The sequence below is a fragment of the Branchiostoma belcheri genome, unplaced genomic scaffold (genome assembly GCF_001625305.1).
Source record: "Branchiostoma belcheri isolate BF01 breed outbred unplaced genomic scaffold, Haploidv18h27 scaffold50, whole genome shotgun sequence".
In the NCBI taxonomy this organism is placed as follows: Eukaryota; Metazoa; Chordata; class Leptocardii; order Amphioxiformes; family Branchiostomatidae; genus Branchiostoma; species Branchiostoma belcheri.
The window spans coordinates 1,172,937-1,199,251 of NW_017804132.1; the positions used below are offsets into that span (position 1 = coordinate 1,172,937).

Consider the following 26,315-nt stretch of genomic DNA (forward strand, 5'->3'; position numbering starts at 1 on the left):
TGTGATATGAAACAGCCTATTTCTTGAGATTCTTGAGAAAAGTTAGTATGTCAGTCAACTTTATTTCCCTTGCCTTGTCATTCATTATTAGATCCCTAGGTGGCGCAATTAATGAAATAAAGCCGTGCGTCATGACGTCACAAGCAGGTCTCAAAAGAGTGACGTAACGTCAGACAATCTCAGCTGGCAAATACGTATTTGGTCATGTGTTCCGGCGTCAGGACATGTTTTGATACCTGAACTTACAGGTATTTTTCAGAAAATACAACTGTACACGACTCACACATGAACGTTGGGGCAACCCATGTATAAAGATTCTTTTTATATGCTACATAATATGTATCTTCTCTTGTTCCCTACTCACACTCTCTCCATTTTCTTCTTTAAAATTATCGACGTTGACGTACTGGATTTCCAAGAATTCGAACATTCAAGATATAAAATATCCCATAGTGCATCTGTTCTTCCAACCAGTTCGAAATCAACAGCAGGACACTCTAGTGTAAGTACGTGTGACTCATTGCTTGTCATCTAATTATCATCTGACGTCAGCATCATAAGTGTAGCTAACATGTAGATTCACCCACATAAGCCCTCTTGTAGTGCACAACGAAAGGCCATACTGAATTCTGTATCAGTATAGCCGGTATAACCGCCCTTCGGCGTAACACACCAGCTTCGCAGGCACGCGGCGCGGTGGCAGCTCTCCACATTACACCGATCGACTTGTTACACCTTATCCACTGAATATTGTGAGAGGCTAGGAGGCAGTTGTTAAGGTAGATTGTGGAAGAGTCGTCGAACTATCATGGATGAAGAAGAAGCACTATTGGTGGCCATTAAGGTGTACTATAGCCTCCTGGTCATCGTGGGGCTACCTGGTAAGGGACTCGCTTGTCTTTTACGTTTTGTGGATATCTTGTTATTTAAATGCTTGTCAAGAGGTAGTATAGATGTCAGCTTACAGAAATTTATGTGTAATTCGAGTTTTCAATCCTTTTATTTTTACACATTCAAGGAAATTGTTACTCTCATTGCCTGGAGGTCTAATCGCCTTTATCAACGTTTACTTTTTATCTTTGTTTGAAAATATTGTCAACTCAGCTCTGTTCTTTTTTTTCTCATACCGCACGACATGTGTTGCTATGGCTTCGGTCCAGTATGATATAAATAAAAGGCCACAATTTTACCCGATTCAGAGTATATTCAGAGTAAATCTATCGATGAAAGTTAGACCTCCGGGTATTCAGTCACCGATGAAAGGTAATGGGTGCTACTTGAAATGTCTGACAGTTTCCAAAATCTATCCAGCTGCTTGGGTAACCGTTTTCTTGAATATGTCTTAAAGCAGTACCTTACTCATTTAGACAGTACTTAAAACAGATATAGTATTATTAAAGGATAGTGCCTACGGTACTGACGGTACTGAAGAGAGTTGTCACAAAGTCAACTTAACTTAGCGATCGCACATTGTGAAAAATATTGAACAAAAATACAATACTTCTAATTTTACTAGAGAAAAGTTCTTGGTTTTTGGCTTTAAATGCATCGGTGATTCAAAGAAATCTGTCATCAGTTGAAAACGTTCTCATTTAAGTTAAGAGCTCACTGTATAATACGAGCATTCTGGTGACTAATTGCAATCCACTAATGATAAGAAAGCAGGGTTGTGCAACTGTAATTTTTTTTCAAGTGCCATCTGCCCCCATACTACAATAACACGGGTATCGTATCATCTCTGTGAAGGGGTGTTCAAACAAATATGGTCAGAACCTTATATATTCCCTTCTTCTGTACACAGCAACGAAAAAACGGCCATGTTTCAAATGTGACCCTAGCGTCACAATTTGAGTACAACTCTCCAGATTTCTCCCCCAGGAAGGTGTTTGTAAACGAAAAACGTGTAATTTTTTTCAATCTTTATATAACCTTGAAAGCGTACAACGAACAATCTCGGGCCTTGATTGCTTTTCAATAGTTGAAGGAGGATGGTCAGGGGTCTTCTTACATTACAATGCATCATTGTTACAGTTTCAACAATAGATGATAACATACCTACAAATTCAGAAATCATACTGATTATATGCTAATCACCGACAAGAACATTGTATAGTATGGAAATACAAATTGCAAATCACATGGTTAATCAAGAATTACGAATACGAACTGTTTCATGCAAGCAATAATTGCCTTTACCTTACTATTTGCTCCACTACAATAAGATGATGCAATAGCTAGGTTGTGTAAGTGATGCAATAGGACACATTTTTCTGTGTCCCAGTAGATTAATTACGTGTCAATGTCATTTACTTCATGTTCTCATTGGCAGATAACTTCCTTTATTTGTTGTTTACATAGTTGTTATCATTGTTTGTTTAATCAATCTTACTTATGCTTTTACGTTTGTGCGGCCTAATAAATCTGGCCCATTTTTGGTATGAAAATGTTATATTAGTTTTGTATCAAATCTTTGCCTTTTTTGGTCTCACTTGGGCGTTTTCTATCATCACGAGTGAGTGATTCAAACTGGTGAGATTGTCAGATAATCTAACACAACTATATTCTCTTGCTGTGTTGAATCTACCCCAGTTGCTCTTCCGTTGTTCTACAAAGATTTGAAAATCTCGAGCTCCCGTGTAAGCTCTTGTACTAAACCCCTTTAGAAAAATTAAAGGAATGCAGGCTACGATGTTGTGCCAAATATTCCTCAGTAAGGGGTCGTGTGGCGTAACGGTAGAGTGTTCGGTTCAGAACCAAGAGGTCCCGGTTTCGAATCCTGCTCGATGCCACTGATCGTGTGCCCTTGGGAAAGGCATTTAACACGACTTTCCTCACTTCACTCAGGTGTAAATGAGTACCTAGCTTCGGTTGGAGACGTCCCTCGGATAGGACGTCAAATGGTCCTATTGTTGAAGATAGTCACACCCCACACACGTTAAAGAACCCACCACACGTATCGAAAAGAGTAGGGGTCCTTCCCGGTGTGAGTGGTTCAAACCTCACAGCCCGGCCATATGCAGCTGGTAATTTCATGTACAAAACTGGTTTGTTATGCCTATGTTTATCGGTTATGCGAAACAAACAAAACTCCATTTTCACACCTGTGTGTGTTCCAGCTAACGTCCTGACGCTGTACATCCTGCTGCAGCGGTGCGCGCGCAGCTGTGAGGACAGACGCGCCTCCAGTCTGTACCTCATCGCGCTGGCCATCGCTGACTCTCTCGTCCTCATCACCATCGTCATCATCTATCAGGTATGGGCCCTGATTTTATCGTTTAAACTCTGTACGAAACCCGTTCTTTAAGCACTCTTGAATTCCACTTTGTGACTCATTTAAGTTACTTTACATTCATCGTAATGCTGTAGTGAAGATTGGGTTCCAGTTACCTTCTGCCTAACTGTGACTTCATTATATCCAAATATTTGAGTCTCATTTACTAAAGTCATTCAGCATTTCGTGTATGTAGTGCTAACTTACAGTTATGGACTGGAGTATGGCTTTTGCATAGAAGTAACACGACTACTAATTTGTGGGTTAAGTTGTTCCGAAAGGATGTTGAAAAATTATACACAACAACCAAACAACTAACCATGAAACGTATCATCAAAGTTACGTGGGGGTAAATCGTTATTGACGAAACTAGCCTGTGTGGATTTTTCGTCATCATATCTATGCTTACAGTTAATCATTTTTTTCTACATTTTTCTATCCCCCAGATGATCTTCTCCGTGGTTCCGCCCGGTGAGTTCTGTCCGTACCTGAACGTGTTAGACTACGGCGCACACAACGCGTCCATCTGGATCATTGTAGCCTACACCATCGAAAGGTAAATAATAAAACATGCTCTATCGTCCTCCGTATTATTAGCCAGCTTCTAGTGGCTCCAATCAAAATTGTTCATTTAGAGAAATCTTTGCTTGGCTTCGTCTAGAGACGTAAACTGAAGAAAAAGATATATAAAAGTAGTGCCTTACACGTTCTGGGTACGAAGAAGTTGAATGTTTGAGACTATGAGAGAGTGTACTTTTAGGATGCGTTGAGTAGCGAAAAAAAGTGTTTCCGCCCGGGATCGAACCGGGGACCTTGCGCGTGTGAAGCGCACGTGATAACCACTACACTACGGAAACTCCGATATGTTAACAGCATGATATTTTCTTGGACGTATATCAACATTTGGACATTTCTAGAGTGTAAGTTTCGAAACAACGTCTCTCAGAACAAGACTGCTCAGGCGATCCACTGGTGCCATGGCCTTTTGTGGTTGTGCAGCCATCATTTTCCACCAGTTTAAAATAGCATGTTGTTTTAGTATGCACAATTCTAAGATGAACGTAAATGGTATTAAGATATGATTCTAATTACATGAGGTATTTGTCATGTTTTCCAGATTCATCGGAGTCTATTTTCCCGTATGGAAGTACAAAGTTTCCAACCCGACCACAGCAAAGATCGCCATTTCCGGAGTGTTCCTGATGTCATATCTCCTCGCCCTGCCCCATTTCTTCACTGTGAGCTCAACAACAAAACAAGTGCTCTACGGAAACCTGACTACTTATCGCTGCGATCTGAAAGAAAATCTGTCCGTAGAACTGAGACTAGGCGTCATCTGGGGGCAGAGTGTCTTATCGTATATGCTTCCGTTCCTTTTTATCACCATATTGAATGGTTTGATTGTTTGTAAACTAAGGAGAATGAGAAGGGTGGGTCCTCAACGAGCTTGGACGTTTCCAGGTACATCAGGCATGGCTAGCAGTCTTTCGGCAAGAGCAAGAACGGTAGAAAGATCACAGTTTAACGTTAACCCAAAGTTAGAGAGAAAGCACTTCAGAAAATCATTGAAACCATTGGGAAAAGAGAACTTACCGGAGAGGACAAGAACTGGTAATGGCGGCAAGTCTCGTCGCCAGTCTCGCGTGGCTACGCGTGATCAGGGACAGCCTCGTTTTCGCGCGTACTCGCCAGACTGGCAGGATCTTCCGACCATTGCCGAGAGAAGTCACAGTGAAATCATACTTTCTCAGTCAGAACCAGGACTTCAAGACCAAATACATAGCCAACCGTGTAGTTCCGAAACAAACCGCAAGGAGGCTATTTCAAACGTCAAGACAGACAAAAATCTGACACCTAAAAGTCACAGTGAAATCTTACTTTCTCAGTCAAGACCAGGACTTCAAGATGAAATACATAACCAACCCTGTAGTTCCCAAACAAACCGCAAGGAGGCTATTACAAACGAAAAGACAGACGGGAATCTGGCACCTAATTCGCCATCGCAGTTTCAACGATTCTGTAGACGACGTTCAAGATCATTCCTGTCTGAAAATGCAACGCCGCAAGGCGTTACACGATCTAGCGGCAGGCCTATCCTTATTCTAATCACCGTCAGCGCAATGTTTGTCCTTCTGTGGTTTCCTCGCTTCGTAATCTTTCTAATCCTTCGAGTCAACGACCAGAACAGGTTCGATACTTTCTCTCACAAGTTGGCTTCTGAAATTTCCACCATGCTAGGAGTATTGAACTCCTCTATTAATATGTTTCTGTATTCATTTGTGGATTGTAAATTTCGCAGCAGAGTTTTTAGGATTCTTTCATGTGGGAAAAATATTACCCAATCGAACACTAGCAAGAGCCACGCCAAGACAGAGCAACAACAGAGTAGAAATAAAAGATAGTAACAGATGCAATATATAAAAATTGATTTACATGAGTTATATATTTACATATAGTATACACGTTGAAGTTACCAAGAGATTTGAAGCACTCAAAGTTCATATTTAATGAAAGGGCGTGATGAAGTCTTTATTGCATGATATTCAATTGATGTCCACAAAGTGTAATATCATATTATTTATACCAGTCATTGTTTAATGCAGTGGAATGTTGGGTAAACACGTGTGTGTATCCTTATCCACTATTCCCTTGTGACTAAAGAGGACATTAAATTAAGCGATAATAAACTGTTGTATATCAAAATAAAAGTTGTACTGCATTGTTTATTGGACATGCTGTTACACAATGACTTTGAAGTACAATGATCATCTTCTTTGACACAATAATAAACTTCCATTCATTCATTCACATAATTAAGATAAATTTACCTTTAATAATGTGGATCTTTGCTTTTAACTACGTACTAAAAATCTGAAACCTAATGAAGAAATCACGAAAGAGTCACATCGCCCGTTGGGTGATCGGAAGGCGCTTCGTCGTGATCTTCAACGGATCGTGACTTGGCCTCGCAAATGAAGGTCTACGAACGGTGTTATTTACGAAATGCGTGGCCGTGATACCTAGCGCATCCTGTGAGGGATGGGGCAGAGTCACGTCGTTTGAAATCTTCCTGTTGCTGTGACCCTTCAACAGTTTCCAAAGATCCGCCCGGAATTTCTCGTCAACAAAGCTGTACAGAAATATGTTGATAGTCGAGTTTAGGAGGGCCAGCATGTTCGAAACGTCCATGGCTAGCGTGAGTGAAAAGTCCTCTAGTAGTTGGGAGTCTGGGGACAGTCTTAGGATGAGAAATGAGACAAAACGAGGCAGCCAAAGGAGGACAAAAGCCAGGCTAACACCGCAGAGCACGTAAACGGGCCTGTTCTTCCGGCGTCTCGTCACTACTGAGTCTGCGCGGACTAACTGCACAGATGGCTGCTGGGACTCTCGTGAGTTCACGCGAGAGTACAAACGAGAGTTTCTGTCAGCGCAGTTGTCGCCGCAGTCGAAGTGCACAGATGGTTGCTGGGAGTCTCGTGAGATCGCGCGAGAGTACGACCGAGAGTTTCTGTCGGCGCAGGTGTCGTGCACAGATGGTTGCTGGGAGTCTCGCGAGACCACGCGAGAGTACAGCGAAGACTTTCTCTCAATAAAGTTATCCACCTCAAATCTAGGCTGTAGACGTCTGGGCCTCTCAGAGGTTACAGAAGCCATTTCTTCGCGATGAGTATCAGCACAAATTGTTATGCGAGGTAAACCATCGCTCTCTCTATTGTAACGGTATCCTGTTATGATATCTGCCGAGATTTTTGCTCTAATCTCTCTATCGTTTTTCCATCTTCTTAACCTACAAACAAGAAGTCCGTTTAAAGAAATAATCAGTATGTAAGGAAGAACGTAAGACAAGAGACTCTGTCCCCAGACCAGGGCTAGCTTGTACTCCCTTGAAATGTCGTCTTTCCAATCGCACATATACTTGGTTGACTTTGGGACGGAGCGAGCTTGTTCTGCGAAAGAGTGTGGAAGAGAACAGAGCCAGGAGAAGCAGAACACTCCAGCGATGATGAGTTTCGCCGTCACAGGTTGACACACCTTGTGCTTCCAGACTGGGCAAAACACGCCAGTAAACCTAAACGAAGAAAAACAAAATATACGATAGTTATATGATAATATATGATACACCAGGCCAGTGTCATTCTATTTGGTCACTCTAGTCTTAATATAAATACTACATATTATAGAGTTACAAGTTCACTTTTAGTTCCTTTATGGTATTTACTTGATAATGACTCATACACCCACCCTATTGTTGCTTGAAATATTCTATTGCCATGGTCTTAGTGACGTTGCCAGTAAAACACAAAAAGAAACAGTATAAACAGAATGATTACGAGTCTTAAGAGCTCTCTAAAGCTCAGTTGAACTAGGCACTCGGTAGGAATTTTATTACAGAGTACTAAAGTACTTAACTAGTCAGCCGAGCGGTAGATAACACGTACAACCCTAAAGAGAACCCTCACAATCAACGATAGACTGTATGCCACACTAGTTCTGTTATCGTGTTCTATACTGTGTGTTGTCTCCCCATACCTCTCCACTGTGTAAGCTATGATGATCCATGTCGAGGCGTTACTAGCGGTGTAGTCCAGAGAGATCAGCCACGGACAGAATCCGCCAAACGACACCTGCCGATCAAGGATGGTGATCTTCACCACCTGAATAGAAAAAGAAATGGCAGGATATGGACTACAATATCTCTCAACTTATAAACACGTCTACAAAGACTGGACCAAAATACCTCATTTGTATTACTTTCCTGATATAAGTACATATTCGTAGACCCTACCTGCTAAGAGTCCTGCCCTCTTACAGTATTCAGAATGCTCTGTCTCTCTCTCTCTCACTCTTACTCTCTCTCTTTTTCTGTCTCTTTCTCTCTCTGTCTGTCTCTCTCTCTCTCTCTCTCTCTCTCTCTCTCTCTCTGTCTCTGTCTGTCTGTCTCTCTCTCTCTCTCTCTCTCTCTCATCCCCTCTCTCAATCTCTTCGACTCCCCTTGAGGGCAGCAAATTTTTATTGCCATAGATAGCAAAAAGAGAGTACCACTCACCCTCTCTATAAGGACGATGAAGATGAGTACGAGTGAGTCTGCCACGGCCAGAGCGATCAGGTACAGGGTGGAGGTGGACTTGGCCCCGCCCGGCGTCCTGCGCTGGCGGACCAGCACCACGATAGTCAGGATATTGGCTGGGGACGGAAGAAATGGGGAAATTCATAGGTTAGTTAACTTTTACAATGAAGGAGATACCTTTATTGTACGTTAACGTTTATGCACTTACAAGCCTAGTACAGGTCATGATACAGAACACTTCGAGCTACAATTATATAGAGTGCTACAATGCTACGAACTACAAGTGCTACGAGTTATAGGAGTGTGGTGTCTTACTATATGTACAATGGCTAGGTGTACAGGTTCAACTGCTTTTCTCTTCTTAAGACAGTTGTACGTGATGAAGATTATGTTAACAAATACAGGTGATTTAATTGTTTAAGGGCTATGCTAGTCTGGGGAAATTCTACGAAAAAGCAGTTATGGTTTTCATTCAGAGAAGGCTCAAAATGACAAGGGTTGGGGAAAGAAAACATCCCCGTCCGTATCATCTACTGGTGTTGTAAGGTTATATCCTATTGGGTGCAGATATGTGAAAATCGTCGTATATACTTCACATATCGTTGACTACGGTAAGTGTTTCATTAGTATATTAGTATATTTTCCATAGGGTTAAAATGTCTTGTTCGTCTCACGTGTTCCTACCTGCCCTTGGTGCTGATACATGTACACGTGTTTCGTCTTTATTATATACAGCAAGTGGAGTGCAAATACGCTCTTGAAATTGTATTAAACCCTGTCTCATGATGTCCTTGGAATTGTTAAATGATATACTGAGGGGGACATTTATTTCTCTCCCGGCTGGTTTCAGATAACTTTTCCTTGATGTTCGTGAGTTTGCGATTTCCTCAATAAAGATTGGCAAGTTCAGTAAACATACTGTTGACTTGAAGACTTTGTGTGGGTGGCACCATCCGGTGTTTTGATAGTGGTCCGTGAAATATTGGTTGCTTACTGAAATGGGTCTCGAACCAACCAGCTTAACCTCACTGAAGAGCTACTCTTCCACTGGTCGTGACAGAGAAGACAGCCGCTATGTACAGTATTTACAGTTCATTGTACCAGGGAAATTCCCCTAGCTCTTTCGACAAGCACGAATGACAGTGGACCACGGCTTAAGGTCCCAACCTAAGGACTGTGAGCCTTTACAGTAGCGTTAATGTTGGGTGAGCAATAATAGCTGGGTTTCGAACCCTGAACCTCTTGGTCCAGGGCCACTAATCACTGGACTACACAAGGCCGTGACTAAGACTTTTCAGTAGTCAGTCACAAGCTAAAAGTCGAGTACAGGAAGCGTACGAACGCAATCAGGGATATATGAATGAATTAATTAATTAATAATTCAAGCCGGGATTCAAACCCCAACCCCTTGGTCAAGGGCCACAAACCACTGGACTACATGTACGTAAGACGGTGACTAAGCCTTTTCAGTAGTGAGTCACAAAGTTAAAGGTTGAGTACAGGAAGTGCACGAACGCAATCAGAGATATATGAATGAATTCATAAAGGCAACCTCATCAAGTGCATAGCAAATAACGGTGTGTAACATATGATGAAAGTCCCAAACACGTGTAGACCACCTCACGTGTTTATACACCATCCCACGCCGGTACATTGTGTAGAAATCATATTAGACCAGATGTAAGTTTATTACATAGTTCAAGCTAATGGCAAACATTACACTGACTTTATATAGAGAGACTTTATATTGTGAAAACAATTGTACAAGGTAATAACATACGGTATCTACTGCTATATAACAACATCAAACTATAAGACTAATTTAAGTTACAGATTACTGTTAGTATGGGACGTGCATGCCTTAAATTCACAATTATCGGCGATATTTCTAGCGTTAAGGCTTATTTTGTTTTAATATTGTTCTGTCCCGTGCTTTGGCTTATGGCGAGAAACTAGTTTGATATATATACACCATGCTATTAGTACTATTGTTGAATATAGCCTCTATGTACATTTCTAACGTGTCAATTGCTAACCATATATGTTGTGACCGACGTATTGCAAGCTCTTTATGCTTACAATTTGGGCAGTTTAGTGTGAAATGAAAGAATCAACATATTTCTGCTCAGTGAGACAGTCCTAAGGAAGATGAGATTCTAACCATTTCTTTCAAAGATTACGCTGAAACTAGAGTTGATTTGTACAAAATGCAACGAAAACAACAACGCGTCACAGCTTAAACTAAACGTAAAACAACACGATCTATGTAAAACAGTATGAGATATGAGATATGAAATCATAACTTACCAGGCAAGCCGAAGATCAAAAGCAAAGGGTAAAATATCTTGTTGGCCAACTCGAGATCCTCAAACTGTCCCATGTTGACGACGAAATGCAAGGTAAACGTAATACATAAAATTACCACAACCAAAGTACGTTGCAAGTTGAGAAATAGTAGCAGTAGTTTCAGAAGTTAAAGAAAATTTAAGCATTAACAAAAGAGATACATGTAAAGTCTCTGACAATGTCGTGAGACAAAAATGTTATACCTACTTACCCGCTTATATAGGAGTTTCTCAATGTTAATTTATGTTAATATGAACTAGTGGTACACGTGGTCTTGACGTCATGTTCACGTGTTAGGGCGCCATGTTACTCACTGGGATCGAATGAGAAGTTCACGTGATCTCAACTCCAAGTTCACGTGATCTCCATTCCAAGTTCACGTAAAGAATCCGTGTTACTTACTATGAATTGGTATATTCACCCTTGTGGATGGCGTTCAGCACCAAGGACAGGTATGATTGCCAATACAATAAACAGATGCATTTGCTTACGTGTGGATGGCGTTCAGCACCAAGGACAGGTATGAGTGTTACTACAATAGATGTATTTATCTATATGTGGATGGTGTTCAGTACCAAGGACAGGTATGACTGTCAATACAATAATTAGATGCCTTTGCCTATGTGTGGATGGCGTTTAGCACCAAGGACAGGTATATCTGCCAATACAATAAACAGATGTATTTCCCTACGTGTGGATGGCATTCAGCACCAAGGACAGACGTGGCTGCCAATACAATAAACAGATCGTTCGTATGTGGATGGCGTTCAGCACCAAGAACAGGTTTTACTGCTAATACAATAAACAGATGTATTTCCCTACGTGTGGATGGCGTTCAGCACCAAGGACAGGTATGACTTCTGATGTTTCAAACCATCTAATTCCATTCTGCTGTCAAACACATAAGCAGTCAAAAACTTTTGAAATATTGTTCAACATTAACCTTTAATGCCCTTTGCCGTCTGCCCTTTCAAGAGGACAAGAACAAGTATTTCCTTATGACCATGGTTTCTAAGAAATGCACTATTCAAGGGTGATTATACAATGTAATTGTAAAAGCTTCCACTAGGTGGCGTATGTCTCCCTTTGTTGATCATTAAGTACGAAATTAAACAGAAAAAAGTCTATCAAAGAGCCTTCGGGGTAACTGCTAAATATTTCGTACTTACTGTTCTATAACCTGAATACACAAGTAAAGAATAAAAGGCAAAAAATAATATCATCACTAGGATAGAGTTCTATAGATATATACCATAAATGTGTCAACGTGAAGCATGGTAGCCTAGACATAACATTTATACCCTGATATATTATTTATATCTGGGTCTGGAAAGCATAAACAATGACGAACAGTGTACAGTATTCTATGTGAAAATCTAAACATTTGTGTATCTACAGACTATAAAAATAACCTTAACCCAGTAACAAAGTTTACTGTATATGTACGCCAGTGTATGTAAATGTTGTGCAATTTTATACATGTTTTTCCCAGACATGCGCTGAGTCAGTTGTAAACACATATTAAGTGCTCTTATGCTGAACATGCTCACATTGTTTCAATTGCCGTGAAATTAGCGATATCAGCAAATTGTTATACAATATACAGCAATCTTATGTTTTCTATCTAACATATGTGACATAACAGACAAACATGTGACAATCTTATGTTTTCTATCTAACATATGTAACATAACAGACCAGTGTAGGTACGTTGATAGCTGGTGATTGCTTCCTTCTTATTTTTTGCATATGATATTTAATCAATGATGCATTAATATTACATCTTTTCGCCATTTCTAGGTAATATCATTTTCACAAAACGATATTTTTGTATAGGGAATTTTTCAAGATGATTCAACAGTATTTGCGATTCAAAATACATGTAACCATTTTTACAAAGTAATGACAATGCTGATTTTATGCACTCAGTACCACATATAAACAAACAAAAATGTGATGTTGAATCCGTTTAACGCTCCGTTTGGACGTACACGTGGTCCCGTGTCTACAGAACTGTTAGAGCATCGTCGTCGTTGACTGAATAACTGACTTTGACTTCGTTTTGAAGTTTCATGCCGCCATTTTCTATACCGCCATTTTCTATGCCGCCATTTTGTTGTTGTTCGGCGAGTTCCAAACGGTCTTTATCGTCCCGCTCTGCTTCTGCAGCCTTCTCTCGGTCCCTCTGGTCCCACGCGTCCTACAGAAAGAACAAGAAATAAAACCAAAACACTGTTATTAAAATGAAATACACCCTTGCTATGGTTTGTAAAAGCGCATTAATTTCTACTTAAGCTATTGTAGAGCTATTTGCTTTTATAGAGCAGACGAAAAGCTATTAATATGCATTAAGATGAAAATGTTAGCCCGTGTTATATCCAGCACCGTGCTTTATCCACAACCGTGCTCATGCACGTTTATGAATAGTTCACGCGTATCCAGAACCATGCCTAGAGCAAATCTACGCCCTTGGATACGCTAAGACTATCCAGAACCGTGCCTGATCCTAACCCTATCCAATTCAGGCAGAAGAACTGGATAGAAATGGTTATGGATACAATATCCAACCTTGTCGCCGACATTGTCTACCAGATACCTTTGACCCACTGTAGACGTCACACTTCAAAGAAGCCACGTGACAAGCCTCACTGGGTCAGTCTACTGAGCAACAACAGAGTGACTGGTGGAAAGCTCTAGGTGAGAGAACTTTTTTTTAAATTACAACAATGCAATACACGCAGGACAGAGGCAGCTGTTGCTGGTGTTGTGTCACGCACATAGAAACGAACACTGGACAGGCAATATTCATTTTCACTTGAGTCTAGCGGGGAATTCGAAAATCGTGTTAAGTGCCTTTCCCAAGGGCACAAGATCGGTGGCATGTCAGGACTCGAACCCGGGACCTCTTGATTCTGAGTCGCGCACGCTGCCGTTGCGCCACACGACCCCACAGAGAGAACTTTTTTGTGCTGGATCGAAAGTTTTAACTTTAAACATCCCACCTTGTCGTCGTGCTGTACCCCACAGTGCAGCTTCCTGAGACAGCCTCCCGGACAGCAGCAACAGACGATATCAAAGAACGGAGAGATCAGCCTGGGGTCGAGTTTAGCGGGGTCCTGGGCGCCTGGGAACGAGAACAGGGTCACGTGAGTCATAGAACCTATAACCCCATATCGTATGAGGTACATATATTAAGGTCTTGCTCTAGTCCAATGCATCTTTCAACACCCTAGTGCCAAATGTGAGACCAGTGTAGTACCATATCTAAATATCTATGAATACTATTTAATGTAAAAAAACTAATTTGCAAGATTACAGATTAAGAGAAAACTTGGATTTGGAACAACAATAACACACATATGCCTCACATATATTTCTATATAAAACAGACAATATGGCGTGCCACTTTCTATTAATATTTCAACGTATTTCATTATGATTTTCTACTTTATAAGATAATTGGGATAATTCCTACCTGTTAAGAAGCTGACGATCAGTCCGACTATCAGTACAGACAGTACTGCTATCAGACTATAGTACAGATAGGAGATGTTATACAACTCCGCTAGGGCCGGTCTGGGGAAAGAAAAATACTAAGTAAGTACGCTGTAGAACCGCTAGGTGTCGTTTTCACCAGAAGATCATTGTGTGATATCTTTGGGACTCATACTACAACAAACATTGTTTGACACCACATACACCCATCTAATGAAAAACACTCCGTTCTCCTTATTTTGTTGTAAACGGCTGTTGTACTTCATTCTGTTTTTCTATTCCAACATTTCTTGGCCAAGCATGGTGACGCACTCAAGTTTTTTTCAACTTATTTTATGCCACCACCAACGCAGAGGACAAATACAGGACAGGGCAATACACATTTCCACCTGAGTTAAGTGAGGAAAGTCGTGTTAAGTGCCTCTCCCAAGGGCACAAGATCGGCGACATGTCAGGACTCGAACCCGGGACCTCTTGGTTCAGAGTCGCGCACCACTCTGCCGTTACACCACACGACCTCCACCTTCATTCTGTTGCAAGCTACTGTACCTTTCGGCGACATCTGACACAGCCTCCGTCGTGCCGGTGAACAGTTCTGTTGCCATGGAGACGGCTGACGTGGTGACGTTGGTGACGTTCAGACGTTCGCAGCCGGCGATGGAGACGGGCGGTTTGGGCACGATGGGCTTCCACACCTGCGCTCCGATCCCAACCCAGAAAGTCATCACAAAACCCACCAGCATACCGGAGTACGCACCCTGGGTAAGGATGGAAAAAGGAATATCTTTATTGGTATCTTGAGACCATAGAAAGTTTGCGCTGAAGCCATTTTAGCTAAACACGCAGGCAAATATATCTCTTTATTGTGTTGAAAACAATACCTGTCCTTGGTCCTGAACGCCTTCCACACAAGCAAATACATCTGTTTATTGTATTGAAAGCCGTATCTGTCCTTGGTACTGAACGCCATCCACACACGGGCAAATACATCTGTTTATAGGCATTGATACCTGTCCTTGGTGCTAAACACCATCCACATAGAGGCAAAAACATCTGTATATTGTATTGAAACCCATAATTGTCCTTGTTGCTGAACGCCGTCCATACAGAGTTTCAAAAGTCCACTTACGATAGTGTTGGCCCACGGGAAGAACATCCCCAGAGTGAAGAGACCGAGAAGAGGACCTCCGATCATCCCGAAAATACTCAGCGCAGCCTGGAACAGACCAGAACAACACATACAGTCACCAACATTTTACATACAAAACTAGAAAATGAAAATACATGTATATGTAACCTGCGTGTACAGATAACACTTTTTCAGACTCATTCTCAGACACTACCTGAAACGTCTGCCTCTTCAGAGAATGCATTCATCCAGTTGCTTCATTGAGTCATGATCACTTTGATGTTCGTAATGATCTACCTGGATGCCTAACCTTCTTTGGCGTTTAGATATTTTTTTCTATGGGACCATGGCTCATGGTTGACACATACCTGTTGAACAGCAGCTATATGGTTTATTATGAACTTACCTGTAGAACAGATCCAAGATAGGACGACACCCAGGCCATCAGCATCATCAGGCCGCCAAAGATCGCCACTGGAAAAAAAGAGGAGAAGACCGGTTGAAAATGAGCCGTAAAACTTTGAATCACGTGTAAAATTTGGTTAAATGCATGGGGCTATGTCTAATTGTAGAATTATATCCTGATGAACAGTGATGTTATATATTATCATAATATAGAATGCCAAGGGTCTATATAGACCTTTACCAAGTGGCTTGGTGATGATACACACACTTGCTTCGAACCTGTTAGCCGAAAAAAGGTATAGCTATAGAATATAAATAATCGTAATCATGCGTCGCTGGTGTAGTGGTATCATGCAAGAATCCCCGGCGGCGCAACTTTTTCCAAATCCCTTTTGTTTTCACCTATCCCTACCTTCATCCATCCAAATTTTCTGTCTTTGAGGCAATGCAAAATACAAGAGTTTTATATATTATCTTTACCGAGAATCTTGGTGATGACAGTGTACTGTGCTTCTGTCAGGTTCTTCTTGTACGGTTTGACGAAATCCTCCAGTGTGACAGCAGACAGGGAGTTCAGGCCGGACGACATGGTACTGGGAATGGGGAAGAGGGAGGGAAGAACTCATATATAGTCAGTTAATCTAGAGAAGACTAGGACATTTTGTATTGACATTATCAAAAGAAGACACTTTTAAATATATCATATCATGTACAAATATAGACGTCATCAATGAAGTATGTAAGTATATTTCAAAATGTTTCAAAAAGAGAGAAGAAGCCATTAGAACTTAGATATATACCACTTTATATATATATTTCTTCTTTAGCATTGTATACCTTAGACTGATGTTAGCCTTTCTATATTACTAATGTTGTAGTACATTCTAGTGCATTGTACTCTGTACATCTGTGCATTTATCCCCCCGGAGAATGAACATGCAATAAAGTTTCATAAAGTTTCAAAGTTTCATTGACAACCAGACGTCATGAATGCTGAACACCATTCACACATAAGGAAATGTATCTGTTTATTTTGTTGACATCCATACCTGTCCTTGGTGCTGAACATTCAGGATAATTCAACGAAAAGACAGTAAAACCACGAGGTTCACTGCTAGTGCACGTGAAACCTACCAATCTGTGGTTAAACTGTTTGTCTCTGGAAAACTAACCTGAGAGCGCCGGCGAAGACAGAGGACACGAAAAGGCCTGGAATGCCTGGTAAGTAGCTGAGGATCTCCATGACAGTAAACGGCATCATCTGAAAGCAAGCAAAAAGAAAAAAACTGCAAGACCGAGAACGTTCAAACGAAGTCTACTCTTTCTACTCTTCACGTGGTCATAGCATCAAATTTCTGAAGTAAGTGGGTCATTTGCATACTCCTTACCCTTGATAATGGCTCAAGGATTGGTCAAAAAGTCGTCTAGTCAGTTACAATTGCGTTTTAATTACATGCATTGTTTTCTTAACAATGTTGTAGAACGATATGTAACATGTTTTCTGACCTGGTCCGAGGTTTGGATGAATCCAGCGGTGATGGGGTCACAGTTCTCGTACCGTGCGTACATGACCAGTCCGCACATGGCGGCCAGCGTTACAATCACAACCAGCCCGAACCCGTTCAGGTACAGGGCGCTGGAAGTCAACCGTACAATTATCAGAAAGAAAATCACACTAAAAACTAGAGAGGTAACATTTGCAAAGCAAATGCATTATGTTTACCTTCTTATGGCCCAGTTCAACAAACTACTGCTTTGTCTGTTTTTTATTCTTACTTACTAAACACATACATATCTATGGTGACAATGAAGGCCCTCTTAAAGTATGACGTTCTGCATGGCACTTGCAACATTATGTAACCCAACACCAGTTACTATGGTGAGAGACGTCTAGTCCCAGTCATTGACCTTTGTGTTTTGAACGGATGAAGAAGAAGAAACTGAGCAAACAATGTTTTCCTTTTTTAGACTTTTAGAAACTATCAACTGTCTTTTTAATCGCAACAGAAGAAGAACAAACAAAATGGCGGACTCACATTTGAGCACGTGACTTCTTCTCCACACTGAGGTACCTCTGTACCTGAGACTGGTTCACACCAAATATGGCAACCCAGGTGAACAGTCCACCAAACAGCACGCTCCACGTACTGTGACGTACTCTGGGGTCCGGGTCAAAACTGCGACAAACATTGAAGACAGTAAATACTATCTTCAGTGTATGTTTAACAAATACTGAAATACGTATGTTAATACTATTGACAACTATGCCTGTCCTTGGTGCTGAAAGCCATCCATACACACAGAAAATACATCTGTAAACGGCCGAGTATGTAACCTAAATTGCTATTGTAAGATTACTTTTGAAAGTTTTTTTTTTACATACTCCAAGGCTTTAAACCCCATGTACATCTCTTATACAAAAGCACAGCAATATTTGAGAATCAGTAAAACAAAAATCTCCCCTTACTTGAAGAACTCGACCCTCTGCCCTCTCTCAGCGATCCGCCAGATCTCACTGAAGCCTCCCTCGTTGATGCTTCCCTGGATAATCACAGCGAGAAACCCCGCCAACATCACACACACCTGGAACGTGTCGGTCCACATCACTGCCTTCATACCGCCCTGGGGGAGGGTAGTTGTTTGTACATTGGTTTTTAATTCAGTTTGTTAAAGAGTGACAAACCAATAAATATACATTTTGTACCTTGTAGTATACAGTGTGAATACAAGGTAACCGTGCAAATATTACATCCAAAAAACTACGCGTTTCATTTTCTTGCACATTTTCTGAGTTGTGAGAAATACAGAATACAAGATGACCAACCAGCCCATCAGTGAGATATTTCATAACACTGACTCCAGCCCATCAGTGAGATATTTTATGACACTGACTCCAGCCCATCAGTGAGATATTTTATTACACTGACTCCAGCCCATCAGTGAGATATTTTATGACACTGACTCCAGCCCATCAGTGAGATATTTTATGACACTGACTCCAGCCCATCAGTGAGATATTTTATAACACAGGCCAGAGAACTCACTATGGTGGTGTAGAAGGTACAGACAGGCTAGAGAACTCACTATGGTGGTGTAGAAGGTACAGACGACTCCTAGCGATATTACAGCCACCCACACGTTCAGTCCTGTTACCGCCTGCAGGGCCAGGGAAGGGGCGTACAGCACGATACCCATGTACATCACCTGGGGCAAGACAACATACAAGAGTTATATACATGTAAAAGCGTTTGTAAAACACTGCACGAAATCCTATCTTGAAGCATATCTTAAAGCATGCGTAAAGATATACGCGAGCGGAGAAAAGACATCTTTACGCATACTTTAAGATGTACGTAAAGAATGACTTTTGTGCAGTCAAACACGCGGCTAAGGTGCTATATACTAGTATCTCATGATTAGCCCCAGTAGTTTGTATATTATACTAGCCATTGTTGTTTTAGGAATTAGGATGTTAAGTTTTATTCTATACCATTTTTGTTTTTTTGATCAATAGTTGTTGCCATACATCGTACGTTGTGCAATTGTCGTGTAATAAAGTTCTTCAGGCTATATCGTTGCAAATTATACAAAGTAATTTTGTCACATGTTCCCAATATCTTGCAAGAAGCGAAAGGCATAGGGATAAAAAAATTTACTACCAAGCCAGTGCAATCATCCAACGCACGATTCCATGCAGCATGTTTTTAAGTTGCGTTTGATAATTGTCAATCAACAAGCGCCGCTGGTGTAGTGGTATCATGCAAGATTCCCATTCTTGCGACCCGGGTTCGATTCCCGGGCGGCGCACTTTTTTTTTCCCATACTTTTTTTTTTCATCTCTACCCACCTTCAGATAAAGAATGAGCCCAAACAAAAACAAACCAGACAATAAATGCCTTGCTATGTTATGAACGAACAAGCATGGTCCTTTAAGTCTAGACCTAGATAACTCATTGCTTTTTTGGACTGTATAAAGGGAAAAGTGAGTGAAAATTTACATGCATATGCTAGTAAAAGTGGAAAATATTTCTTTTATGCGACGGTTAAAACACAATTCAGAGCGTATCGTTGTTTACTGGTCAAAAAATGTACGACTTACCATCTGACATATGAAGGTGAACGAGCCCAGTCGTCTGATGCCGGGAGAGAACCTCCTCTCAAGATACTACAGTAAAAAAAAAAAAAAAAAAAAAACAGGTGAGACAAAAAACAAGTACATTTTTGTGTACAGGTGATTCTAATAAAAGGAACAACAAAAGATAGAAAATTAATGAACAAAGCAGTAGGTAGTTTGTTAGTATATAGCTAGGCCATGTGAAGATAAACATTGTGCAAATGGTGTCTTAATAGTTTTTTTTTAATTTATTTTCATCTTGTAGTACAATCGTGTAGTCGTGTTTCGAAGATAGCATATGTGAACATATAACACTTCAAACCAAGGCCGTCCTGTTTCTGTGTTTATTCTATTGAGAAATGATGTAAGCATATCCGGTAGATTTCTATATCCGTACTGTTGTCTATGCACTTTACTGTATGCAAGATCAAAAAAGTAATATTACTCTTTAAAGAAGACTCTTCAATATACTCATGGAAACAACAGAAAAAGGGGAACCTTCTTTGCTTAGAGTAATAATGAAAATTCATTTATCGACAGCATTGTTAACACAGCACTTGCCCGGGCTCGTGAACAAAAGAATGTGTATTTATAGAATATGAATGTACGTTGTGTATGATAACTGTCTGTCAACAAGCGCCGCTGGTGTAGTGGTATCATGCAAGATTCCCATTCTTGCGACCCGGGTTCTATTCCCGGGCGGCGCAAATATTTTTTTCATCCTTACCCACCTTCAAATAAAAAAACAGAACAAAGTGCAAGTACACACCAGCCAACAAACACCTACCTAAGGTATGAATGAATAAGTATGTGGTCTGTTAGGTTTACGCTTTGGTAACTCATTGTGTTTCAGGACTGTGTATAGAGTAAGGTTATGTTTGAAGTTCAGGTCACTGTATAACCTTACCGCAGAACCCTAAACAATGTTTATCTAGTTTTTCTATGCCTAAATGGGTTAGGATGAAATACTATTTTGAGAATTTTGTATACTCTCTGTGTGCGTATCCAATAACGTAGATTTGCCCCAGACACGGTTCTGGATGCGCTTGGACTATCCAGAACCGTGCCTAGGGGCAAATCTATGTTCTTGGATACGCGCACAGAGGCTGTACAAAATAGTGCTGGATGCACTTGTAGTTGGACTATCCAGAACCAGCACGACAATAGTCAAAAACACAATATAGAGCATATCGCTGTTTACTGGTCCAGAACAAACTGTACAAAATAGTACTAGATGCGCTTGGACTATCCAGAACCGTGTCTGAGCATAATGCTGGATAAAGCACTGTTCTACAACCCCACTTAACTTTTCTGTTACTGAATGTCAGGGCCAATGGTGGTCTATGACCCCCCTGACAGGCGTGTTACATAATATCATTCAGAGGTTATCACAAGTTAAACATCCGTGAGGTCAGCTGATGCAATATTTACCAAGAGTTTTTATTCAACTTAACACCAGCAACACTCAAACAACGTGTCGTTGGGGTACAAAAGGGGGCTTTTATCGTCAATTCCCCTCTGGCTTTAACTTCTGTACACAAAACATTATAATTGCAGTGCAAGTTGTAATTTATTGATAAGTTGACAGCTGGCTTCATGGACTTGATAACACTGTTGTTACAACATAAGGATCTCAAGCAATCTTTAAAGGTTATTAGGTAATCGTCAATAAAACCATCAACGAACAGTGTAGGTAGTGTTTGTTTTCTATACATTGTAATACAATTGTACCTGAGTGTATTTTATCTAAAAAATGCTTGTGAACGAGCTTGTATTTGGTTAACGTCGGGTTGAGAACGTATGGACCTTCGCCCCCCAAAACATTACGAATCAACATTTAGACGTGACTTGGGTAATCGTCAATAAAACCATAAAAAGTAAGTAATTAGAAACGGAGGATGATGTGGTCTATAAGGCATGAATCGTCCAGAAAGTACCAAATATACGACATGTACAATATTAGTAATAATATATGCAGTGGAAATGAAATCAAGGGTAACATGCATAACGATTAGATTTCGCCATTTTCCTATTATACATGTAGAACTTTACTTCAAAGTTGTATATTACATAAATGCACGAAATCTTTTCCTGAAAAAATCTCAGATTCCAAATGATTCTTCTTAGTCCTTTATAAAGTACTTGACTTTGAAGATGAACTTGGGGACAGTGTAAACAGCCTTGGGAGGTGCAGGCAATACTTCTATAAGTCAACAGACACTTGTTCAAACAAGTTGAGACCAAGACGTAACGCACGTTCTGAACTTGTCTGAAGAGCTTACAATATACTAACTTGAAAAGATTGTAGATTAATGTTTCTTCCACACATGACTGAGCAACTATGGCCCTCAAGTATTGCCACAACACCTGATAAGATAGCCTACTACCAAATTAAAATATTGTTAAATATTTGCCGAGACTGAATAAAGGTTTTACAGTAGCCACTGAGTCTACCAGTCTACGATTTTTTTACAAAGGCACCATAATTGTAACTTTCGATGACATGAAAAAGAAAAATGACGGTTATTAATTTCAATTAGATTACTTTTCAAATTGGTGGTTATTTTATGTATTTGTCCGTCAACAGAGCAGAGACAGTTGGTCAACAGAACGGCTAACTTGTCTAGGTAGGTTGTCTACGAAGCAACATTTTTTCAATAAAAAGATATACAGCCTAGCCATGCTCTGGCATGTCTGGTGAACAGTGTACGTAGTGTTTGCTTTCCACACATTACATCTGTACCTGAGTGAATTTTATCAGAAAAATGCTTGTCAACGAGTGTATTTGGTCAACTTTAGGTCGAGAACGTATGGACCTTCGACCCCAAACACTCAAAACAATATTCAGAATACCGTACCATGCAAGTATCGTCGAACCATCAGTACGTTGCTATTTGGTTCAGAATTTACTAAATGAATGCCTTTGAGTCAAGATTTTTAAAATTGCTCTGAATTTCCAACCTCTGAACGCTGCAAACTTTAAGCGTATCATATCTTTCATTGCCCTTTCTTAAGACTGTTTGACAGGAAATGACTTTTAAATTTTGCGTTTGCGGCTGTTAAACAGACTTGACAGCTCGGTTGAATACCTGTCGCTCCAGAGACGACAGTACGCATGTTGTGACCTACAGACCAGCAGTCACACCAGGGTTGCGTGCATACCTCCGTAGACGTGGTAAATGATGGGTTTGAATGGGGCAGGCAGGAAAGGTTAGTTAACCATTAACAAGTCCTGGCGTGAGTCCATTTAAATCTGACCAGATCTCCAGACTGCTGGAGTGATTTTTCAAACGCTTGTGCCGGTAGTTTTGAGTCCAAACTTTGGTGGCTAATCAACACTACTCTGGCCAATGAATACTGTCTTGCCACTGTATGATCTGCTTGGAGATTAGTGTTTACACAACAGTACTTTAGATACCTCCTGAGCTCTGAACTAAGATAACACAAACCTATAGCCAGCTCTACTTTGTCAGTGTCAGATACAAAGCGATGGGCTGATCTACTAAAAAGACACTCTACTAAACCGACCTTTTTTTTTTTTCATCAAAACATACAGACATAACAAGGACAGTGTGACGCTGCACTCAAGTTAACAACTTATATTAACAGCGCCACACACAAAAAAGGTACAATTAACATTTAAATATACAAAGTTGACATGTGCGCCGTAGTCCCACCACCCCAAGACATTGAAATATTAAATTAAATGCTAACAGAGCTATTTGAAAGATAAAATTACATGGTAACCTCCTATATCTCATTGGCGGAAAAACATCCGCCAATCAGAGCTAGGAGGAGAATTTAGGCCCATTAACGCTTACGAAGTATTTGGACTTCTATATCTAATTGACTGTTAGAAACAGTCAAGCAGAGCTAGAAGCGCTTGGTATCTCCAATGTAAAACCTGAGTGAGTTGCATCGTTTTAAAGTTGTACATAGAGGGTAACAATGAGGAGCCTCTAAGAATAAAGTGCAGTTTAGCATTATCTGACATATTATTAAGGTTGACAAGATGACCAAGTAAATCTGCAAGATTGCCAAAAAGTTCCGATCTCTCATTATTGTATAATGGACAATGTAGCATGAAGTGCATGACAGATTCGCAACGACACCCGCATCTACAAGAGGCACTGGTAGAGAGTCCTCGGGTAAACAAACTGTGATTGAGAGCACAGGTGCCGATGCGGAGCCTAACAAGAAGGGCGCAGGTGTAACGGGGGCCACAATTGTAATGTGGGGGACAAAGGGGGCGTACTAATCTAATAAGGTGTTTTCGGAACAAGGAGTATCGTAAAGAACGAACTTCCAGGTCCAGTTCATTCCAATGACTTAAACAATAGGGTATAAAAGATCTACTAAACCTATTAGTAAATTGTAACGAACCTTAAACCAGGTTTTCGCTTTTTCTATCTGATGTGGATCCGTTTTAAGACAGACTACATCAAAACTAAAGACTTTCTGATGCGCGATAGTTCCTGCAAAAAAAAACTTGGTCGCTTAAAACCTCACACGTCGAAATTGACACTGTCCGATAATATGCAAGCAGATCATACGGTGGCAAGGCAGTGTCTATTGACCAAAGGAGTGTTCAGTGTTCAGAGTGAGTGAGTGAGTGAGTGAGTGAGTGAGTGAGTGAGTGAGTGAGTGAGTGAGTGAGTGAGTGAGTGAGTGAGTGAGTGAGTGAGTGAGTGAGTGAGTGAGTGAGTGAGGGTGCCAGACTCAAAGCACACTGGATACAAAGTACTAGTATCTGGCACCCAGGCTAGTATATAGAGTGATTTAAGATATGCACATCTGGCACGGACGTTTGTCTACTAGTAAACCCAGATGAACTTACACATGCACTTGCTCCACTCATTTAGCTACATATCAAGAGAGTCTTAATAAACAAGCTCTTATATCCTTCTTCTCTGTTGTTTTCATAACAAGAACCGCGCTATTTGATCCTTAGTTTCTTCATTATCTATTCTCAACAAGAACCGCGCCGTGCTTCTGCATTTGAAATTAGACAAGACAACAGTGGAAAACATGCATCAATTTTAGCGGCATACTGCCACAATTTTGTGTACTAGTTTGTCAATGACCTTTGCTATGCCTACAATAAGCCGTTGCAATGCCTTCAATCTTGTAACCAAGACTAAAGTCACTTTAAATGTACTACCATGCTTAAAAAAGTATTGTTTCAACAACGAACTTAAAACACCGCAAAAATCTCCTTTCCTTACCTAACGCGAAATTAATTCCCCGCGAACAAAAATGAATTTACAGTATCCGGCACCCAGGCTAGTATATAAAGTGATTTAATAGTTGCCGTACTTCATAAGCACTGGTCACAGCAGCTTTTTACAGAGTGAGGTACCCCCAACACAAGTAGCAAGAAACGCATCGGCTTAATGCTTATTGTGCCTTTTTTGGCTCATACACCCTTGATTTGTATGACTTTTTTCTCAACGGAATATCTCTAAAGACATTACGCAGGCCTTACACCCAAGCCCATCCCCAGTAGAGTGGTTTAAGAGTTACTGTACCTCATACGCACTGGTCACTCCCAGATCAAAGAACACGGGCAGATAGAAGTGAGCGGAGACCATGACCATGATCATGTAGGTGATCCAGAACATCCAGAACATCGTCCCGTACGTGTAGACCTCCGCAGGCGTCCCTAGAACCGTGATGGCCGACATGAAGGACGCCAGGAGAGACATGGCGACGGGCGGGACCGACATGGAGCGGTCGGCGAGCAGAAACTCTTTGGTCGACTTCTGCCCGCCGCCCTTGAAGGCGTAAAAGATGCCGATTCCGGCAGAAATGCACAACATGATGGCGAACACCACGTAGTCCCATGCTGAAAACAGCGGGTAGTTCCGCGGAGCTAGACCTTCTGCGACCATCTTGTCCGTTGCCCGTCTTGTGTGTGGACTTATTATGTGGACTAAGCACTTAATAAGTACCGGCAAAGCGTCACCAAAGGGCGGAGCCAAACGCACACAGTGTGGCCCGTTGTGTGAACAGTGATGTTTGCGTGTGTGACGGAGAGTGTACACATGTGACATGAACACAGCTACTTTATTGCATGGCTCACAAAGGTGAGGGGTCATTGTGAGTTCTTCAGACGGTAAGCCAAAGCAAGAGATCTGTGTTTCAGTACCATAGGCAGCCGCTAGGAGGCCTGTAATCTAGCTTGTCCTTTGTCTCCGGCACCTTCCCACATACCAAATATCACAAACAGCAGTTCACAACTTCTCGAGTAAAATGCTGTTCATACAAACACAGACATACTGCTGCAGTACCTTAGGGAACCACTAGGAGGCCTGGAATCGAACTTTTTCTTTGATTTTCCGACACCTTCCCACATATCAAATATAAAGATCCATCCGCAACTTCTCAACGCACACAAAAATAAAAACCTAGACCTGAAAACACAACCTTTCGTGGTGAACTACAACTAAAATCAAAACAGTATAATATTAGTTCTTTTACGTACATC

The 26,315-nt window shown here is 40.9% G+C and overlaps 3 protein-coding genes and 3 non-coding genes across 6 annotated transcripts; 3 read left to right on the plus strand and 3 right to left on the minus strand.

Moving 5' to 3' along the window:
- Positions 1-808: 808 nt before the first annotated feature.
- LOC109480229 lies at positions 809-5,531 on the plus strand. Its single transcript, XM_019782377.1, has 5 exons — positions 809-881; positions 3,117-3,253; positions 3,718-3,827; positions 4,389-5,156; positions 5,510-5,531. The coding sequence occupies exons 1-5, from the start codon at positions 809-811 to the stop codon at positions 5,529-5,531; spliced, it is 1,110 nt and encodes a 369-aa protein (XP_019637936.1).
- Trnav-cac lies at positions 4,056-4,128 on the minus strand. The gene has a single exon. It is a non-coding gene; the product is annotated as a tRNA-Val (tRNA).
- Positions 5,532-6,172: 641 nt separating the features above from the next.
- On the minus strand, positions 6,173-10,719 carry LOC109480301 (probable G-protein coupled receptor 139). Its single transcript, XM_019782487.1, has 5 exons — positions 10,647-10,719; positions 8,319-8,455; positions 7,802-7,926; positions 6,875-7,340; positions 6,173-6,736 (listed from the first exon to the last, which is right to left on the minus strand). Exons 1-5 carry the CDS (start codon positions 10,717-10,719, stop codon positions 6,173-6,175), a joined length of 1,365 nt encoding a protein of 454 aa, XP_019638046.1.
- A 1,673-nt stretch (positions 10,720-12,392) lies between these two features.
- LOC109480351 (sodium-coupled monocarboxylate transporter 1-like) lies at positions 12,393-25,849 on the minus strand. Its single transcript, XM_019782545.1, has 13 exons — positions 25,357-25,849; positions 19,814-19,879; positions 18,182-18,297; positions 17,751-17,891; positions 17,221-17,350; positions 16,887-16,975; positions 16,195-16,307; positions 15,716-15,783; positions 15,310-15,396; positions 14,730-14,938; positions 14,161-14,261; positions 13,688-13,809; positions 12,393-12,885 (listed from the first exon to the last, which is right to left on the minus strand). The coding sequence occupies exons 1-13, from the start codon at positions 25,717-25,719 to the stop codon at positions 12,691-12,693; spliced, it is 1,800 nt and encodes a 599-aa protein (XP_019638104.1). The 5' UTR covers positions 25,720-25,849; the 3' UTR covers positions 12,393-12,690.
- On the plus strand, positions 19,451-19,521 carry Trnag-ccc. Its single transcript has one exon. It is a non-coding gene; the product is annotated as a tRNA-Gly (tRNA).
- Positions 20,465-20,535, plus strand: Trnag-ccc. The gene has a single exon. It is a non-coding gene; the product is annotated as a tRNA-Gly (tRNA).
- Positions 25,850-26,315: the final 466 nt, after the last annotated feature.

Coding starts and splice junctions, on each gene's coding strand:
- LOC109480229 (XM_019782377.1), top strand. CDS start 809: ATGGATGAAGAAGAAGCACTATTGGTGGCCATTAAGGTGTACTATAGC. Junction 882..3,116: donor GGTCATCGTGGGGCTACCTG/GTAAGGGACTCG, acceptor TGTGTGTTCCAG/CTAACGTCCTGACGCTGTAC. Junction 3,254..3,717: donor CCATCGTCATCATCTATCAG/GTATGGGCCCTG, acceptor TCTATCCCCCAG/ATGATCTTCTCCGTGGTTCC.
- LOC109480301 (XM_019782487.1), bottom strand. CDS start 10,719: ATGGGACAGTTTGAGGATCTCGAGTTGGCCAACAAGATATTTTACCCT. Junction 8,456..10,646: donor TTTGATCTTCGGCTTGCCTG/GTAAGTTATGAT, acceptor TTCCGTCCCCAG/CCAATATCCTGACTATCGTG. Junction 6,737..6,874: donor GTCTACAGCCTAGATTTGAG/GTGGATAACTTT, acceptor CGAGACTCCCAG/CAACCATCTGTGCACTTCGA.
- LOC109480351 (XM_019782545.1), bottom strand. CDS start 25,719: ATGGTCGCAGAAGGTCTAGCTCCGCGGAACTACCCGCTGTTTTCAGCA. Junction 15,397..15,715: donor ATCTTGGATCTGTTCTACAG/GTAAGTTCATAA, acceptor GGTCTGTTCCAG/GCTGCGCTGAGTATTTTCGG. Junction 14,939..15,309: donor TCCCGTGGGCCAACACTATC/GTAAGTGGACTT, acceptor ATCCTTACCCAG/GGTGCGTACTCCGGTATGCT.